At 38.6% G+C, this 20,500-nt stretch overlaps 1 protein-coding gene across 1 annotated transcript; it reads right to left on the bottom strand.

The window, feature by feature from the left end:
* Positions 1-1,472: 1,472 nt before the first annotated feature.
* TMEM64 (transmembrane protein 64) lies at positions 1,473-17,600 on the bottom strand. The gene is made up of 3 exons (XM_070942141.1): positions 16,584-17,600; positions 7,457-7,612; positions 1,473-4,053 (listed from the first exon to the last, which is right to left on the bottom strand). The coding sequence occupies exons 1-3, from the start codon at positions 17,340-17,342 to the stop codon at positions 3,862-3,864; spliced, it is 1,107 nt and encodes a 368-aa protein (XP_070798242.1). The 5' UTR covers positions 17,343-17,600; the 3' UTR covers positions 1,473-3,861.
* Between the last annotated feature and the right edge of the window lie 2,900 nt (positions 17,601-20,500).

Below are 20,500 nucleotides of genomic sequence, written 5' to 3'. Positions count from 1 at the left end.
GCCAAGCCACAGGTCGCAGCCCCAGTCCTATTCAAAGAAAAAAAAGGTGGAACTATTGGATTGTACATGGACTTTAGAGCAATAAACTGTGTATGTGTACACAACCTATATCCCCTCCCTCATGAAGGACATGCCATCTAACCTAGCCAAGGGAAAAGTCTTTACCAAATTAGACCTGAGAGAAGCATACTACCGAGTCCGCATCAGAGGGGGGGGGTAAAGGGAAAACAGCATTCAACTGCCCCCTAGGGAGCTTCCAATTCAAAGCTATGCCTTTTGGACTGCAGGGATCCCCAATGGTGTTCATGCAGTTAATAAACGAGGTGCTGCATGAGCACCCCTATAAGGGGGTCCTCATCTACCTGGGTGACATCCTCATCTACACTGAGACCATGAACAACCACATATCCCTAGTCCGCTAGATACTGGAAAAACTTTTGGCCAGCTCGCCAGTTAAGACTTGTGCCACTCTCCGAGCTAAGTGTAAAGTCTTCAGGAACCCGAAGTGGCCTGCCGGTTTGACGTCGTGGCTCCTTTGGAGGATTAGGATGCATAGGGATTCTGGAACATAGAGTTTCGTCCCCTTCCACACTAGGTCATCTCTTTTTGTCAAGATGTGTTGGTTGTCTCGGAATCAGGGGTCTGCTAGCAGTTCAGTTTTGAGTTTCGTGGTTAGATTGCTTATGGGTTGGTATTGCCAGTCGCGGCGTTGTCGTCTGGTGGTCACTTAGGCGGCTGTTTGTGTAGGGGGGATGATGGCGTCTACTACCTCCTCGCGTTCGCATTTGTACTGGGGCATGTGGGAGAGAGCATCAGCTAGAAAGTTCCTCCCCCCTGGGATGTGCTTTAGCATGAAATCGAACCGGTTGAAGTATTGAGCCCAGAGGACTTGTTTTCGCGGGGTCCTAAGGGCCTCCAGGTTTTTGGGATCAGTCCAGACTTCGAACAGTCTCTGCCAGCCTTCCAGCAGGTGGCACCAGGTTAGCAGTGCCCATCTCACTGCAAAAGCCTCTTTTTCCCATGCGGCCTACCCCCTCTCTATGTCCTGTGTTTGCAGGAGGTATAGGCACAGGGCTGTAGGTTTCCTTGGCTATTTCTTTGGAGTAGCACTGCTCCCACTGCCACGTTGCTGGCGACTGCTTGGATAACGAAGGGTTGTTCGGGGTTAGGATGCTTCAGCACTGGTTCCTTTGCAAACAGATCTTTTAGTGTTTCAAATGCCTTTTGACAGGTTAAGATTTGTCAAAGTCACACAGAGTCACTTGGGTAAAATGGGCAGAAATGTAACTCAAGAAATAATAATAATTCATTCTTGAACATAAATGACACACTGCATGCAAAAACTTTGAAAGGATTCAATTTCAAAATCCTTGTACAAATTATCTCAATTTGAAAACACAGTGCAACTAAAACTCCAGAAAATATAGCTTTACAAAGATTCCTTTATTGTTGTTAACAAAGGAGATCACAAAATAACAAATATTGATAAAATCTTGGGTGAAGTAACATTAAAGTTACAGTGCCTATTGGTATTACTTTTCAAATGAAAGCCACAGTAATAAAGGGATCAGCAATCATTCACTATCAAAGTGTCATAAAATAATAGCCAAACTTCCAATTTTCAAGTAACAAAAACAATTCAACTGTAGAACACCACCAAATTTCCCAAACAAGGTCTTGCCAATAGTTCCATATTTATCACTAAATTTGAAATATTGTGATATTTTAAGCTATATGGGGAGATGGCATAGTTACCTATTCAACTATTTAACAAATATGGTAGAGTACGAGCAGATTATTCTGCACAATAAATTTGAAAACTATTTGCCTCAACGCAAAGCAAACTTGTTGAAGTCAATGGCCAGATTTTGTATTGTAAGAATCTATAACTTTCACAGATCATTGCACCATGACAAAAAACTAGGAGGAAATGGAAGGGATATTGAAAAAGTGCAAGAGCCCAGAAATGGACTCTATTGTTCAGACAAAAATGAAACTTAGTTCAAAGTTTTGAGTTGATTCAAACTGCTATGAAGTATCTTTGTGAATTCTCATTCAGGCATACAAATATGCAATCTATAAAGAATTATGATATGAATACACATAAGCAAGTTATGTTTATTCCAGTTCATTCAAACCTATAGAACAAAGTTAGTGATTTTCTAAAGAGAATTCAACTTATTTTATGAAATTGTTTTTTTTTTAATGTTTACAGATTCCTGAGCCTCAAGACATTTCTGCCATTTCCTAGTCAATGTTTTAAAGATGGAAAATCTATTTTTTCTTAATTTAAAAAAGAAAAGAAAAAAAGGGGACACATCCTCATAGATACAAATCTTAAAATACTGCAGAAAACTTATATAAGAGCATTATTTTATGATCAGAAGAAAATATATGCAGGGCAGAATTGTGTGGATTTTTAAAGCTTTTCAAGAAAGAAAAACCAAAAAGTCTTCTCTAAAAATAAAGGCCACATGATTAATTAATATCATTATGTTTTCAGAAAGGTTTATTCCACCTATTTTGTTCGTGTTACAGAGTGCAGAATGAAGCAAATCTGATGCAGTTTCCTAAAATCTTTTCAACGCTAGTTAGAAACAGTGGAAGAGCCCTTTTGTTGTTACTCACAAGGATAAATCCATTCAAAGATTTGCATTTCACCTGCAAATTCTCCTTCACACTATTCTTTTCCACAATCTGTAAGTACTCTGTAGTTTCTCTTTTACTTTGCATATTATACAGTATAACTTAACATGTTTTATAAGAGCACTTCAGTCCCACAATGTAGGATTTGAACTTATATGAACATTTATGATGGCTCCAGAACAGTTCAGAGGCTTACAAAAATACATTCAACTAAAGATTTATGTAAGGGTTTTTCTCTCTCTCTCAGTTCTCAGATTTTTTAACAAAACAAGGTAAGGAAACCAAATAGTTCCCAAAATAGCAAAAACATTCTCCCCTTTCTTTAAGAGGATAACCCCAGAGAAGTATGGGGATGTCCTTTAACCTGTTACAAACAAGAAGATTACTCTGGATTCCAGAAGAGCTTTCTCATGAGGAAGTGCTCATCTTATCCTCCCAGCTATGAAAAATGGGATTTTCCTGCATTGATTGTTCTCAATTCTGAAAAAAGGTTCTATTTTCCAGAAATACAGTGAAACCTCAATTTAGTGGATACCTGTTTAATGGACTTCAGATGCAGCGAATCAATTTCTCTCTAGATTTTCTTCCAATTAAAGGACAAGAATTTTCCATCCAAGATAATCTAAACGAGGCCTGTAATTTTCAACAAGTATTACATCATTTGTGGCAGAATAAAGTATTTGCTCAGATAACTAAATCACCAGGAATGATGTAATTAGAAGTTTCATGAGCATTCAGAAGGAGCAAAGTCCATTCTGCAAATTGCACTGTTAGATCAAGGTTTCACTGAGTTTCAAAAACACACATATTTAAGAGTTCTGTACATGAAGTTGCATACTTTACATTTTTATAAGTATTAAAGATCTACTATTTATTAGTCAGTCTTATAAATAATGCTAAGCAGAAAGAAAATTGTATCAGGGTATTCTTCAGTTTATAAAAGCAAACACCAAACAAAGTCTAAAGTGCAGACTATAAGTCATGATAATAAAGACAAAGGTGCAGCCAGATTTGCATCTATGTTTACAGTTACTATTGAACCCTACAAAAATTTAGCCAGTTTACTATATAAAAACTGCCATGTACTTCTTATCACAGTACATCTTCCAGCCACTTGGATTTTAAGTTTTGCTGAAAAGTCCAGCAGTTGTAAGCAACAAATTAAATGACCCAGTTTAACAAACCTAAGATAATACTGCAGAAAATGAGAGGAAGTCACACAATGTTGATTCCTCCTCCAGAAAATGCAAGTGTCCTCTTGTTGCAAGATGTTGAATTGTTGCTGCTGGTCTGACTGCTTTTCACAAGCGATGTCTTCATTTCAATTTCACATGCAACTATGGCTGCATTCAATTCCACTTGAGCTCGGTGGACAACATAGAACATGAGGCCTATACTTATTACAATCTGTGAATGAAGCAGATACAATTGTCTTGTTTAATATTTTCAGCTGCAAACGTGGACATAAACATATTTAAAGTACATCAAGAAAGTGAATTTTTAAAGTGGCTTTTTACTGCAATTGAATTGTCAAGTGCCCACAAATTACCAAGCAAGATTGAGAATCAAAATACAGGTAGTCCTTGACTTACAACAGTTCATTTAGTAATCATTCAAAGTTACGGCACTGAAAAACATGAATTATGACAATTTTTCATGTTTACAACTTTTGTGACATCCCCACAGTCACGTGATCAAAATTCTGACGCTTGGCAATTGACTTATATTTATGACAGTTTGTCAAGCTTGTGTTTGATTAACCTATCTGTGTTCTTGTCTTCTTCCAGGAACTCCTTTTCAATTAAGGGGGGGGGGGGACGCCTGTCAACCCTAAAGCTGGCCTGACTGACTTCAGTGCTGACACACTGGAGAAGAAGTATAGCGGGGGGGTGGGGGTGGGGGAAGGGAATAGAGATAGTTGGGGTGTTGTAGTCAAAACAAAATACTTTCTCTTGGGAACCAAGGAATTCCTGCAAGTGCTGGAAGGAGAGAACTTGAATCACCTAGCAACTGGATAGTATACTGATTGGACCATGTGACTGCTTATTTTGAGAAAGTGACAAATTTTTACTTTTAATTAGGTGAAAACTGTGGGAATTCAGAGTCAGATTTCGCCAGCATGTGCCAATATGATATATCCAATAAACCTATTCTTTGACGAAATTGCCTGCCTCAGAATTCTGTTTGCTATGGATATGTTACTTGGAATCCTAACACAGTTACAGTGTCCTGGGTCATGGGATCCCCCTTTTGTGATCTTCTGACAAGCAAAGTCAATGGAAAATCAAGATTCATTTAGCAATCGTGTTACTAACTTAACTGCACTGATTCATTTAACAACTGTGGCAGGAAAAGTCATAAAATGAGACAAAACTCATTTAACATATATCTCACTTAGCAACTGAAATTTTGGGCTCAATTGTGGTCATAAGTTGAGGACTACCTGTACCAATATTGAAGACTGCTCTTGGCAACAGCTGACAAAAGGTATGCAATTAATTATGTCTTTGATATAGATACATGGCTAACCTTTATCAACACTCTAAGAGTAGTTTAAGCTAAATAAACAAGTAATTTTAATTTAGATGAAAAATTTAAGAAAATTATATCCCATGTCTAGTTTAATGTAACAAAATTTACAGATATGTGATATAGAAAAGAAGAGCTGTAAATTACTGTATACTACTGCTGGTTTGAATTTCATTTCTCCCATGAATTCACTAGGCAATTTAGCCTTAAACAAACAAACAAACAAACCAACAAACCAACAAACCAACCAAACTTCAGGTCTAAAGAGTGATCTTGGCATTTGTACAGCTCTCAAATACTAAAACATTAATGCCATTTCAAAAGACATACTGTATCTTATTACAGAATACAAATAAAATTTGTTTCAACAGAGTAATATTATCTTTTCACAGAAGCCATATATTGATTTAACTTGGGGAAAATTCTTTAGAAAGACTTGCACATATCATGCTGAACTACCTGGTGTTCCTAAGTATCATTTACAATGCCACCCCACTGCAAAGGTTCCCTAGGTGTCGCATCCTTCACTGAACCTAAGTGCTGCCAAGGATCACACAGAAAATGACTTTAAAAAGCCAATACAGGAAGTCCTTAATTATGTTCAAATTAACAATGGCCTACAAAAATGTCAGTTACAATCTAAATTCAAATTTATGACAATTACCCTGCCCCTGCAGTCACATGATTGCAACTTGGGCACTTAGCAATAGGCTCACATTTCCAATCAGCTGCAGTGTCCCGTGATCATGTTATTCAATTTGCTATAGGTTAAACTAGAATCACACTTATAACTGAATGACTCGACTTATGATCGCATGACTTGACTTATGACCATAATAAGAATAGTCATAAAATTGGTCAGGTCATGTGATGACTCAACCTATAACAATTTAAAATGGAAATTGTGATCCCAAATATGGTCATAAGTCAAGGACCTGTATGTTACCTGTAACATGGAATGTAATAGGAAATTGCTCCCAACATTTTATTATGTATTCCTTCTTAGTGTTTTACCTATACTTATAGAATATTTGTCCAACTTATAAAAATGTAAGTTATTGTCATATATAGTTTTGTCATATATGCTAACACTAAGAAAATATTGCTTTAAAAGTTTTGGCAAAATAAATAAAAGTCCTAGTGTTGTAACTTTGGGTTTGAGGAAAAGGACAAAACTCCAACTATTATCAATTACTGTAACAAATATGAGAGGGAGCTACTTCTTTAACTGCTGAGCCATTGCATTTGGTTCCAAAGCAAATATCTGAAAATCTTCTTAATCCAGAAACTGGCTTCAATTAAAACATTATTTATTTTTATTTATTTAATTTGATTTGTATGCCACCCTATCTCCATAGGACTCACAACAATTAAGAAATACAATCCCAATCCAATAAAAACATGTTAAAAATACATATTAAACCCATAAAACACATTAAAAATAATCAGAACCCCATCAGTCCAGGCTGGGCAATTTGAACAGCCATGTTTTTAGTTCGCAGCGGAAAGTGCGAAGGTCAGGGGCCAACTGGAGCCCCAGGGGGAGTTGATTCCAAAGGGTGGGTGCGCCCACAGAGAAAGCTCTACCTTTGGGGGTCGCCAGCCAACATTGTCTAGCCGACGGCATCCTGAGTAGGCCCTCCCTGTGAGAACGCACCGGGCAATGGGAAGCTGTTGCTGGTTGCAGATTGTCCGACAGATATCCTGGGCCTAAGCCATGTAGGGCTTTATAGTCATCACCAGCACCTTGAATCTCACCTGGAGGGCAACCGGTAGCCAATGCAAGTTGCGCAGGAGAGGTGTAACATGGGAGTATCGGGACCCTCCCATCACAACCCGCACGGCTGCATTCTGTACCAGCTGAAGCCTCCCTAGGCTTCTATGAATGGGCCAAATATTTTTTTCTCCCCAAGCATGAGCATTTCAAACAAAATTTAGGAATTAGCCTTTCTGTTAGGCAGGATATTCAAATGGGCTGAGAAACTTCTATTCATGGAAGGATCCAATTGTATATGTTTAACAACACTTATATAATGAAGGAATAAATTCCACACCGCACTATGGGATATTAGATAAATACTTTCAGTAAGGGTAGGCAATATGCTAGATATTTTGTACTTCAATTTCCATCAATACTTCAATTTTACAATACAAGGTAAGAGACTATGGAAGAAGTCCCAGGCCCAAATAGCAAGAGAGTACCACACAGATGCCCCGATTTATAAAAGTTAACCTCAAATGCTATGAGAATAAATTGCTAAGTGAGGTCGAAACAATTTACCTGTAAACTAAAAATGAAATAACCGCTAAAACTTTGTTCCGCAATAACATCTTCCATAGTGCGCAAGGTAGTTCCCAGGTAGGAATTTAAAAGTTGAGTTGGAAGTAATCCAATGGAAGAAGCCATCAGGTAGTTTGGTAGTGAAAGATCTGTGATCTAAACAAAAGGAATACATATAAATTATTCATTAGACAAGCATGTCTGATCAGTTTTTTCACTCCTGCTGAAATGACAGCAATTTAACAACCCCACATTTCAAGAAAGATAAAAAGAAGGGGAGAGAGAAAGCATCTGACTATGCTTAAACACAATTTGTCCATCTTATGTTTATTCAGAAAGATAAAGAACAGTTTGCCAAAGCTATATAGTAGTTTCAAGCTGTAGTTCTACAGAATTCTTTTCCCTACTCTGGTATATTTTGGGGGAGGAAACGTAAAGCTTACATTTACATCTGTATTTTTATCTGCTGTCTCTTCTTTAATGCTGATGCTATTCTATAGTATTGTTTTGCAACTTTTTGACTGTGGGTTATTTATTAAAAGATTGTACCATTTTATGACACTTGATACATTTTATTTTTTACATGTGATTTTAAATTGAAATATAAACTGATATGGCTGCTTTTGCGGGAGCAAACGCTTAAGCCTGCAGGGTATTCAAGAAGATATTTGTGAAGTGAGCAAGAGTTTGATGGTGCTGTGCCATTCTTCCCATAAACTTGTTTCCTCTGCATTAGAGAGGGTACAGCATCCATTCTCACCCTACATCTCTCTTCAGCAGTACCAGACTGCTATTGCTGAAAATCAAGGGTGTGATCTTGCACTGTCTTAATCTAGGAAACTAATTTAAATCCTACAGTAGGCCTAAAGTTATTTTTTTAATTCCTTAAAGTCTCAGTTTTCCTTAAAACACAGGAAAATTTAATGAAATAGGTTCACACCATATTTATCATTACTCACTAACTCTATTCAAATGTTAAGTAAATTTCCTGACAAACTATCCAACGGTGCTATGTGCAGTAAGAGCTAAAAATCACTTTTTTAAATCCATGTTTTTCTAAATAAGTTTTTTCACTTAATTATATATACGTTTTATAGATTAAATTGCTATAATTTAGTGATGTTTAGTTATGTGAGGTAAATATTATTTTGTAATGATTTTAGCAGATAATAAGGACCCTAAGGGCCCACTTACTGTATTTTAGCTTCAAATTTTACTGTAATGGCTAAAGAATCTATCCAGGATAATACATTTTGATAATTTTGAGAATCCTATTATGGAATCTAAACAGAGAGTTTAATATGACACAAATTAGGAACTATAACTTGATTTGCAACCAGACAAGAATAACTTATTAACAAGCAGCCCAAATCCTCCACGTTTGAAATTTGTTTGGCTGAAACTATGGATCCTACTGATTTGTTTCCTCATTTTATTTTATTTATTTATATATAAAATTTAGAAACTGCCCAACTTACACACAGAAAGTACGATATTCTTTCTTTTGTCACATCACTTTTATGTAAATCAGATACATGATTTAAATTTTCAAGAAAGAATATACTTAATTTCTTATTTCAAAATACATAAGCTTTTTGCAAAAATGTTTGGAACTGCATATTTAGTTCCATGTAGAAAAAGACAGAGTCTTATGCAATTTTACAGCATACTCCAAAATCTGTAGCCATTCTTGTTCACAAATTTATGAAATAAATAAATGCTTACATTTCTGTATATGTATCTAAGATAATAAGATCACTTAACATAAAACTCAAAATAATCATTAATAGGGTCACTGTAATTAATCCAATTACAATTATTAATTTAATTAGTAATATTATCAATTTTCCACTGTTATCACTTTTTTCATATTCCATTACAAATTCTGAAACTTGTTAATCAAAGTTAGTGCACCTCTAGCAGAAAAAAACAATGTATGGGGATGTATGTTTGTATGCATGTTATAGTTCCCCACTCCAGCAAGTCTGGACAACTTACAAAAGCCAAACAGTTTTGTAAAAGTCTGGTGAAGTGGTTAAGCTGTTGCTCTAGAAACCGGAAGACTGAGTTCTAGTCCCGCCTTAGGCATGAAAGCCAGCTATGTGGCTTTGGTCCAGTCACTCTATCCCAGCCCAACTCACCTCATGGTGCTGTTGTTGTGAGGGATGAGGACAGGACGAGGAAGGAGTATTAAGTATGTTTGCTGCCTTGAATTACCGGTATTTATTAAAATAATAAAGGTGGACTAAAAATCTAGTAAATAAAATATAATATAAGACAGTCGGCCCAGAGAGAAACAATCGTAACAATAATAGGTAACCACTACATGCATTAACCTTAGGGCTTGGACCAGAGCCTGATCTTAAGAGGACACCATTCATAACTCGCGGGGGGGGAGACTATTCCAAAGGGGAGAGAAGTTATGCTTCCTTGGTCCTGCTTCCTTGGTCCCATTTGGTCCCACATGGTTCTTCTATTGGTATCTTATGATTCATCACGTATTATTTGTATCTTATGACTTATGATTGTAACTATGATTTATGATCTATGACTTTTCACTTTGTGTTTGTATGTACATTGAGTTTATACAACGGAGACAAATTCCTTGTGTTTCCAATCACACTTGGCCAATAAAGAATATTCAGCATGTTTAATAGAGGACCTTGGCACTGCTAGAGAGTACCAAGCAGACAGAAACATCTGGAGAAGGCTAGTCCCTCAATTATCCAGGGCCTATGCTATGAAGAGCTTTATATGTAATGACTAGCATCTTAAATTGCATTTGAAAGTCAACTGACAACCAAGGCAGGTCATGTAGCATTGGCACATGGGCATACTGCTTCTGACTACAGATATAATATATATAAAAACATCAATATAGTATATTAGCAGTTCATCCAGATTCAGTACTTCCTTCTGCCTCCTTGTATTGTAATGATGTTCTGTAAAGGTCTGCTAGAGACTTATGGAGCTTGCAAGCTTTAAAAAAACTGACTTAAAAGTGGCATTTTCAGAATATTCCTGATTATCTGAATCGTTATATCAGAAACTGCAAGATCTAGTAAATTATCTTACAATTTACAACTTAATTGGTTATACATATCAAATATGTGAATAATTAATTATAGAAGACTCTGAATCCAGTATACAGTACATTTTAAACTGATATTTAACTTTCTTTTCCAAATCTATCATATCAGTTTAAAATATTAGCTTGCTAGTTACAATTATCATAAAACTGGAAAATTTACAAATGTATAAAACTTGGATATAAAGTTGTTCCTAAAAATATCTAGAATTGGCACTACAAATTACATTTCTGGTTGTAAAATGCAGGTATCTTAAATAATTGGGATTTAAAACCTTATTTTATTGTATTTCCTAATTCTACAATGCAGTAGAATTGGCTTATATCCAAGTTAGATGGACAAGAGTGTAAACTTAGGGTGTGATCATAAGCACATGTGAGAGTAATCACAACAAAAGACCCTGATTTGCTTCTGCATAAGCATCCAGGGACACGGTGGCTCAGTGGCTAAGACGCTGAGCTTGTTGATCGAAAGGTCAGCAATTCAGCAATTCGAATCTCTAGTGCCGCGTAACAGGATGAGCTCCCATTGTTAGCTTCTGCCAACTTAGCAATTCGAAAGTACATAAAAAATGCAAGTAGAAAAATAGGGACCACCCTTGGTGGGAAGGTAACAACGTTCCGTGCGCTTTGGCATTTAGTCATGCCAGCCACATGACCATGGAGACATCTTCGGGCAGCGCTGGTTCTTCGGCTTTGAGACCGAGATGAGCACCGACCCCTAGAGTTGGGAACGACTAGCACATATGTGCGAGGGAAACCTTTACCTTACCTTTAAGCATCCAGAGAATCACATTCCTCACATCTACAACTTTATAGAAAAGGCTGGTAGTTATTATAAAGACAGAATGGAATTGTCCCATGTGACTAAAGGGATTACATTTTTATTTTGTTAGAATATGCATATTCAACACTTGAGAATTAAGATAATTATGGAGTTCAGGTAGTTATAGCACATGATACAATACTGTATAGCTGTTGAATGAACTGGGTGAGACACTGTTTTGCATCTCCTAAATTATAGCACCTGTGTTGATTTTGCACTTCTTGGTGCAGTCAATAGCCTGTAATAATCACATCTTGCTAATGGCTTATTATGATTCAAACATTAGATATTCCTGCACTGATACATTATTTTAAAACAAAATAAACTACCTACAAATATAGGTAGTTCTTGATTTACAACCCTTTTTCAGTGGTCACAAGGACACTGAACAAATGGTGATTATGATCAATCCTGAAATTACAGGCCATTCCAGGACCTCCGCATCATATGATCGCCATCTGGGCACTTGGCAACCAACTCACACTTATGACCGCTGAAGCACCCTACTTCAGTGGCATGATTGCCATTTGCACCTTTCCTGCCAGCTTCCCCAGAAAGTCAATGGAAAAATTAGCAGGGAAGGTCACAGATGTGTAGGGAATGTCCCCTCTACCTAATTTTGCAAGTGCAGATTAATTCTGCTGACTACTGACTGCCGACTGCCAGCAATTCGGCAGTTCGAGTCTCACTGGTTCAAGGTTGACTCAGCCTTCCATCCTTCTGAGGTCGGTAAAATGAGGACCCAGTTTGTTATAGGCAATAGGCTAGCTCTATAAACCGCTTAGAGAGGGCTGTAAAGCACTTATACATCTAAGTGCTATTGCTACTAGCTCACCCTCCCCCAGCCCCTCTGCACTTGCACTATACCACTTGCTGGCCCATGCTGACCATTGCTGTACCTCTCTTGAACACTTGCGCACCCCCTTATACTCTCCCCAACCCTTACCATGCCTTCCTCATACCCTCATGCAACTTTTGCATCCTCAGTAACCCTTGCACCCATACACATCCTTGCACCCTCCCAAAGTCTTGCTGCACCTCCCTCACATCTTCGCACATCACTGTGGACCCTCCTTGAGCCTCATCAAGCCTCCTCACACCCTTACACATTGTTCCTAAGCTTCACCATGCCCCTTTTGCATTGTCCCTCACCCAGCAGCAGCCACTTACTTGCCTGCCATCCTGCTTGTAAAACTACCTGGAACTTGCAACTTGTTGCCAGCTTCCCCATTGACTTGGTTGTGGGAAACTAGCAGGAAGTTGTCTTGTCTAGCAGGGATTCGGTTACTGATTGTAAATGGAAGCCAAGGATTCCTGTTGGTTGCAAATTATGACCACAACTCTTAGCAACAGATTTTCTAATCCCAGTTACTGTTCTAAATCAAGGACTACCTGTAGGTTTCAACTCAGAAATAATACAGCAACAGCTTAAGCTTGAAATTTTAAGGCTCATATTTAGTAACTGGTAATATGAAGTTAGTCCACTGAATGCAGGAGTACCAATTATCTGAGTAGATTTGCAAAGGTTTTATCTTTTTTTTAAAAGATTGCTGTATTTGGCCAGATTTTGATGTGGGCTTGTCTACTGCTGCCTTTTTACTTAGAGGTTGGCATATCTGCTTTTGATAGATCCAAAATATATAATTCTATTAGGCCAATGATCTTGTAAGCTTTGTTTTTCTATTTTTTTTCTTTCAAACTAACAAAAATAAGTGATAACAAGTTTTGCAATTTATAGTTTCATATGTAACAAATTAATAACATGCTTAAAGACAATTCATTTCATAAATGTAATGAGCCTAAGTTATACTTTTACATTTAATTACAGTTATACTTTTACATTTAATAAATGTAAATAATAAAGCTCTTCTGAAGATCACACATGAACCAGCTGTCTCACTGCTCCTTTATCACTTCAGGGAATAATATTGTTAAATATATGAAAACATGAAAACTCCTCTTAATTCTGTACTGTTTGAAGTTTACAATTAATTCTTTTAAAATATTTTTTCCAACGTCCTTTAATGTGATGCATATAACTATGATTTGAAGCTGGTAAGAATTCTGCTTTTACTGTACTGCATTAGCTTGCAGAATTTCCTGTTTAAATATTGCACCAATTGTTTCATTACAGACCTGTCATACAGATTACAGACAATAACTCCCTTTTTATGATTTTGTACTCCCTTAAATCGGAGCAGAGTTGGGCGACTCAATGGAGCTGAGTGTTTACTGGCCCAATGCCCTTCCTGATACCATACAGAATTCGCAGTAGATTGTTTTTTTGCGCCCTACAGACAATATTACCTTCAAATATCTCTTCTATGCAATATGGTTTTATAAAAGATTTTCAAGTCTAACATAATATTAGATTACCCCTTGATATTTTAGATATGTGCTCAGAAAAACTGGAGTTGGCAGTGGATGTTTTGATGAATGTGGAAAAATCCTTGATATGCCAGTTTAAATTCTGGCGTAATATTCCTTGATATGCAATATTTTAATCCCTCAGCAAGGTAATTACAACTGGAATTATTTACTCACACATTGAGATATCCTGAGGAAGTTGAATAAAAGATGCCCTTGGCTTGGGTTGAGAGAGATTGACTGACCCAAGGCCACCCAGCTGGCTTGGTGGGAAAATTGTTTCAATTACCTAAGAATAATTACCCATGGCAATATCCCTTTTTTTTAGTTTGATTTTTGTCGATTTTTAAATTTCACTTTACTATTAAAAGATGTTTAAAATCCTAAAGATCCCAAAGGTACTTTTTCAAGAGTCAAATGGACTGAAAGCACGTTTGGGACAACCATGATCTGGATGACTGAGAAGCTCCATAGACAAAATCCTAAAGGGCTTATAGGAAAATATTATTACTGTAAATTACTATTACTGAAGGATGGATATATGTAAATCAATATTCCCATTTAGGAATATTTAGGGAGAGCACCAAATAAAGTGCTTCTTGGAAGAAAGATAGGTGACAATGTGCTTGAGCAACCCATTATTTCAAAGAACAGAAAGTGAGACCAGGGTATCAAGATTTAGGTGACTTCTGGGAAAGGATGTTTGAGTTTGAGATTTCCACTGTACATAATTGTTTGAGAACTGAATTAAATTTGTTTAATTTAATTTGTTTAAATCTGAATCCCAAAGGGGATTTGAGATTGTCTAAAAATGAAGATCAGTGGGACACTTAATTAAAACAACTTTTTATTGAAAACTTTTTGTTCCAGATGCATTTCAAAATCCTGAATACCATCATTGAAATGTGTGTTCAGTTATTTTAAAGTACTTTGGAGTAAACTATTGGAATATCCTATATTCATAATTCAATGAATAAGAGTCTTAAAGAACATTAATTATGTTACTTATAACTTCAGGATGAGACTCATTCAACTTTTTTTCATTTTTATTGGATACTTCAAAGAATGCATTAAAAGAATTTTTGTCTACTTTGAACTGGTTATACAAAATGACAGAGAGCACATTTAAGCTTAGATGTATATTCTATTATTGTTCTAATTTTGGTTGAGTGTCTTTTAGCTGTTAATGGGGCTTTGAGGAGAGATGTTTAAGGCATGAATGTGATTTGAATCATATATCAACATTTTGAAATGTATTAGTATTGAGAGAACTACAGATTTACCAGGCTACAACATAGCAAAAAAGATTATTCCTTTGTAATAGAAATATATTATATGTGTGAAATGCCACCCTCAATTACAATCTTGGACTCATGGCTTACATTCACTGTTTATGAACTGGCCTTTTACTGATGTAATGGAAAGATTGATCAATATTATTTTCCATCTGCTCAAGATTTAATACTTCCTTTATATGTTTTTTAAAAAATTGTACAACTTCCTTTTTCTTTCACTTTATTTTTCCTTTTTATATCTTTTTTTTCTCTATTTGTGTACACTAGGTCCAAAAAAAATATGAAAACACATTTTGCATATTAATTGCACTACAATCATGACAAGAGGGATAGCCTTCCATATGCTCCTACAGTTTCCCAAATAAAACCTTTTTAGATGTCTTCTGGTAACAAACAACCCAGGTTTTCCAATCAATAATAAAATGTAAACTACTTCAAGGACCAAACACAAGTACTAAATATATATTCATCCTTTGCCTTGAATGCAGGAAAATAGAGGTGTTATATTACAGGCTAAAACCAACTATTTGTTTTAGAAAAATAAAAAATGTAACAAGATAAGATTCATAAGATACAGACCCAGCATAAAATTGGCTTTCAGATTTTAAGCACAATTTCTTGTAAGTAGAGGAAAGATAAGTTGATTCTTATGTTAAAACAACTATATCAGAATTGTTTTGGAAGCTTCTTTGTGATGGATCAAGTTCTGTCAAATTTAAAAGCCATATACTGTCTTCTAAACACTGAAATAATAAGTAGGATAAGTCTACCAATATCTAAATATGCATTGCTCTCATTGGAAAGGTATGCTAACAGAGTTGTAAAATGTTAAAAACCACAGCTTTCTGATAATCGGAAGCAGAGAACTGACAGCAAGAAAGCATAATTTAACCCGTTTTCTGCCTGTGTTTCCTTCTGAATAACAAAGCTTTATTTTTTTTCTAGATGCATGAATATTTAGCAATGTCTTCTGTCTCCAGGGAATAAACTACTGTACACTATACAGGAAATGGTGCTATTTGACAGAGATTTGAGACAAGGAAAATACCTAAATATCCCTCTCCCCTTGTTTCTCAGTGTCAAGTTACATTCAAGGAAGCTTTCCTATTGTGGGTTATCATCACATGCGTCTTCAGGGAATATCTGACCTATATTGATCTTCTTTGAACAACCAGTGCAGATTTAAGAACTATTCCAAAACACTGGGGGGGGGGGGGGAAGAGAGAGAGAGAAAGCATATATTCTGATTATTTCTGAGTTCTGACTTTTCCTATCTCTACAATTGATTGATAAACCAATTATTTGCAACCTCTTTGTCCTGTAACTGAGTCTGAACTGGTGGGATAGCCAATCTCGTACTATCCAGTTCTTCTGAACTATAGGGCACACTCCTGTGCAAGATGGGGCTGGTGGAAGCTAATACAAGACACCTGGAGAGTAGTAGCAAGGTGCTTAGCCCTAAGCTGGAATCGGCACTGGGATGCAAGAAGGAGCCTTTCACCTGCAGTTTGTTAAACAAGGCACATCCAGAGCTCCTTGACAGTTACTCACAGAGAAGAGTGCATTTTGAAGTCCAAAGGGTATCGGTGTAAGTCTAGCCAAGGCCACCACCTTGAGGCCGCTTCCTCCTTCCACAACGCGGATGACGGCGCTGAGCTTCTCGCTACCCTGGATCCTAGCCTGCACCCATCGGGCCAGGAGTTTCTTGCAAACCACGTGGGAAATGAAGGTGCCGATCACGACACCCAGAACCATGAGACCCATGCCCAGCACGAAGCCGTAGAGATAGCCGGCGGCCACGTTGAGTAAGATGTAGCCCCAGCCGCAAGGGAAGGACACCACGATGAAGCCCACGGTGAAGAGAAGCACGCCGGCCAGGCTGTCCAAGCTCTCGGCCCAGAGCATCAGGTCCCGCAGGTACTGGCGCACCAGGGCGAGCGAGGCGAAGCACAACATCGCCAGGAAACACACGCTCAGGCAACTCTTGCACCAGCAGGTCCCCAGCAGGCATCCCGAGCAGTGCCACGTCCTGCTCTCCCCCAAGCCGTGTCCCGCTTCGGGCAGCTGGCAGAGCAGGAGCTCCACCGACGGTTCCTGAGAAGGAGGCGGCGGAGGGCAGTGATACAGCCCGTTCTGCTCCCCAAACAGCAGCTGCTCGCCGGACGCCGCTCTGCCCGCCGCTTCCGTCGGCTCGCCCGCGGCTCCCAGAGGCTGCAGCCAGCGGTTCAGGTCTTGCCGGGCTCCCTGAGCGAAGGCGTGCTTGGTCGCCCGCGAGAGCAGCTGCAACGCGGCGGCCCCGGAGCTCCACATCGCCGGCGTCTACGGCGAGCTGAGCTCGGCGAGGCGGAGGAGGAGGCGGCGCCGCCGGCGGGCGAAGGTCGAGGGAGAGCTTCGCCTTCCCCGCTTCTCTGGATGAAGACGCGGCCGCTCGCTCATCGCCACCGCAGCCGAGGAAGGCGCCGGGGCTGAGGAAGGCGAAGGCTGTTCTCTTGCGCGGCCAGCCGCAGACGGCGGTCTCGTTTTACCCGGCGGTTAAACGGCGGCGGCGGCGGCGGCGACCCAAAACATCGCGGCCTTGCCAAAAGGGACAAGTCCCGCGATGAAGCAAGAGCAACAGCTGCAGCACCCCATTCCCAAGCGCTGCCAAGGCCCCTCCGCCGGGCCGGCCGGTATGAAAGGCCGCCGCCGCCGCGGCGACTCAGGCGCAGTCGCCTCAAAAAGCGCGCGGCGAAGCGGCGGCGAGCGCGAGGTAGAAAGACGACGAGGATGCGTCGATCCTCCACGGCCTGCTGGGGGCGGATGGGCGGCGCTGGGAGGGGGCTGGCCGAGTTTACCGCCGACGTCGCCTCCTTCTCCTCCTCCTCTTCCTCCGCCTTCCCAGGGAGGGGAGTTGCAGAAAAGGGGTGCCCGGCCCGTTTCCAGAAGGGCGCTGTTTCCTCCACCCCCACCTTTCACAACCAGTTTCCGTTGCGCTGTGGTGCAAAGATAAAAGACCTCATAAGTCTGCGTCCACAAGGGTCTCTTTCCCTCCCTCTCTCTCTGCGGAGTCTGCCACGTCTTTCACCACAGACGCCCTCGCAGTCATAAACAAGTTTTTTTCTTCTTTTTTTTTTCCTTTTGGCGCGCAGAGCGTCGTGCTTGCGGATCTGAGCCTCCCCAACTCCTTTTGTCTTTATATCCAAAAGCTCTCCTGTCCTGAGTGCAGTCGCATCGATCTGTTTACACAAATGCACTTTCACATTTATCCGCACAGCTTCTCGCTGGCCTCCTACAGGCTTGTGATCTGGTGCGGATGTCTGTTCACAGCGCGCACAAACCGCAGCCTGAAAGTACTGTACCAGGGGATTTGCCGTGGGGACGTTATTACCATATCAAATACCTCATAAAGGATTTTGCTTTTCACTTGGAAAGAAATGAAGCGTGTGGCTTGTAAAGAACATAATTGCAAGTTAGCTTCACAAACTGTAATTTAACACAAATACAGTCAAAGCTGATGGAAGAAGGAAAATGGAAACAAGATTGAAATTCAAGCCACTTATGAAACCTAGCACCTCGCTGGCTTTACTTGTATTTTCTAATAAGGTATACCACCTAAAAAAGTGAAAACGGGGGTACCATCACCTTTGCATTAAGTAGGAAATAACTTGGAGTTTCAGGATAAACTCTGCATAGAGTAGTTAAATATGTAAGACCTATTTTTGATGTAAGGTAATGTGTGATGCATGATGTATGCAACGATAATGTAATGTCTATGACGCAGAAAAATAAAGAAATTATTATTATTATTATTATTATTATTATTATTATTATTATTATTATTATTATTATTATTAATTCAATTTATATGCCTCCTTTCTCCGGAGACTCAGGGCGGCTTACAGTGCATTTTTTTAAAAAAAACATTTTTGGGGTGCTTTTCCATAACACTTTGTTTCCATTGGAGCTTCAAAATTACAGAGGTGCTGTAAAAGGTGTAATATTTTATTCTAGACTATTTTCTCAGTTAAAACTACCAGTTCTTAAAACATTTAGTTTTAAGTTTAACAAACTATTTACACCCCATTTTTCCTTTACCACCCCACTTTATTATAGTTTATGGAATCAGACCTAAGGATTGAAAGGGATCTTGGAAATCACCTAGTACAAACTTCCTGCCAGGCATAGGTATTAATTTGATTTATTTTTCCACATCAGCAGCTCTGTAGGGTGATCTGAGCTGGGCTGAGACAAAGTGACCTGCCTAAGGTAACCCAGCTGGCTTCCATGTCTAACATGGACTAGAATTCAGAGTCTTCGTGTTCTCAAGTAGTATAACCTCTGTTTAAACACCTCCATCTTCACCTTACAGAGATTGAGAAAACATTGATCTATTTCTTTAAGTAGCTACCTTTTTACCCACCCCCCCACCCCCCCTAGGGTTACCATTCTCTTCTTTTGCAGTTGTTCTATTTCGGCCCATTTGATCATAATTCTTGGGGGAGAACGTTAAAGAAAGTTGAAATCTCTTCTCCCCATCATGTATTATTTTCTTACCATCTGCTCATAGGACTGCACCCACCCCTTCCTGTTTTGTTTTGTTTTGTTTTGTTTTTGTTAGTATGGTAGGAAATAATTCTTTTTCTTGGCTTTCATTTCCTTTGCAAATCTGAGTTCTTTATGCTCTTTAATTCTTCTGATTTTCTGTGGATATTAACTACTTTGTGCTGCAACTTCTTGGTAATTACATCCATCTTCTATTTTGTATGCATGCTCTTTTAAGCTCTTAGTTCTGTTGAAAGCTTTGAATGCATCCTTAGTCACCTACTATGGCCACAAATAAAACAATATTTCCAATTTACTCCTCTTAGAACTAGGAAGGAATAGTGCCACTGAAAAAGAAAATCAGCACTCACATTACACACTGATCAGAAATTTGCTGAACACTGTAATTTGTTTAATGCTAAAGGCTGCTCTTCTGCCATGGGATGTAATTGCCATTGCTAGACAAGCTGAGAGGATATTATCTAAATACATTAAAGATCTGGGTGTAACAGTCTGTCTCAGGGCGAGATAATAAATGAATTGACACAAGTCTCCATCAATTCAACAAACCTTTTTTACATGAGAAGGCTGCAGTGTTACAGAAGTGTGTTTATTGTATGCTGTAAGAAGTTGTATTTTTTCCATTCAAGTGTATAACGTAAGGAAAGAGACTGAAAATACAATAGCAGATCCTGCCAATACATTATCTTTTAATGATCCTAAATGGCTTTCAGAGCAGTCCATATGATGCTGCAATAGAAGCAATAAATTAAATTCAAAATGAATAAGGGGAGACTGTAGGAATAATTTGTTCCCACATTTTTTAGTATTTCAATAAGAAACATATGCTACAGCTTTTGTTTATTGTTTGTTTGTTACATCTGTTAACATTATTACATAATAAATACATTAGCTTTTCTGGTCCCAAGATCATCAGTTTTTTTTTT

This window comes from Pituophis catenifer, unplaced genomic scaffold (assembly GCF_029215685.1).
Source record: "Pituophis catenifer annectens isolate HBS135680 unplaced genomic scaffold, rPitCat1.0.hap2 SCAF_3, whole genome shotgun sequence".
NCBI classification, from domain to species: domain Eukaryota; kingdom Metazoa; phylum Chordata; class Lepidosauria; order Squamata; family Colubridae; genus Pituophis; species Pituophis catenifer.
The sequence above is the reverse complement of the archived record's forward strand: the minus strand, read 5'-3'. Positions and strand labels throughout refer to the sequence as shown.

Excerpts from the sequence above, each read along its gene's own strand:
- TMEM64 (XM_070942141.1), bottom strand. The coding sequence starts at position 17,342 with ATGTGGAGCTCCGGGGCCGCCGCGTTGCAGCTGCTCTCGCGGGCGACC. Across the intron at positions 7,613-16,583 it reads TTCAAAATGCACTCTTCTCT|ATCACAGATCTTTCACTACC; the intron begins GTGAGTAACTGT and ends CCTTTTGTTTAG. Across the intron at positions 4,054-7,456 it reads ATTTCATTTTTAGTTTACAG|ATTGTAATAAGTATAGGCCT; the intron begins GTAAATTGTTTC and ends CTTCATTCACAG.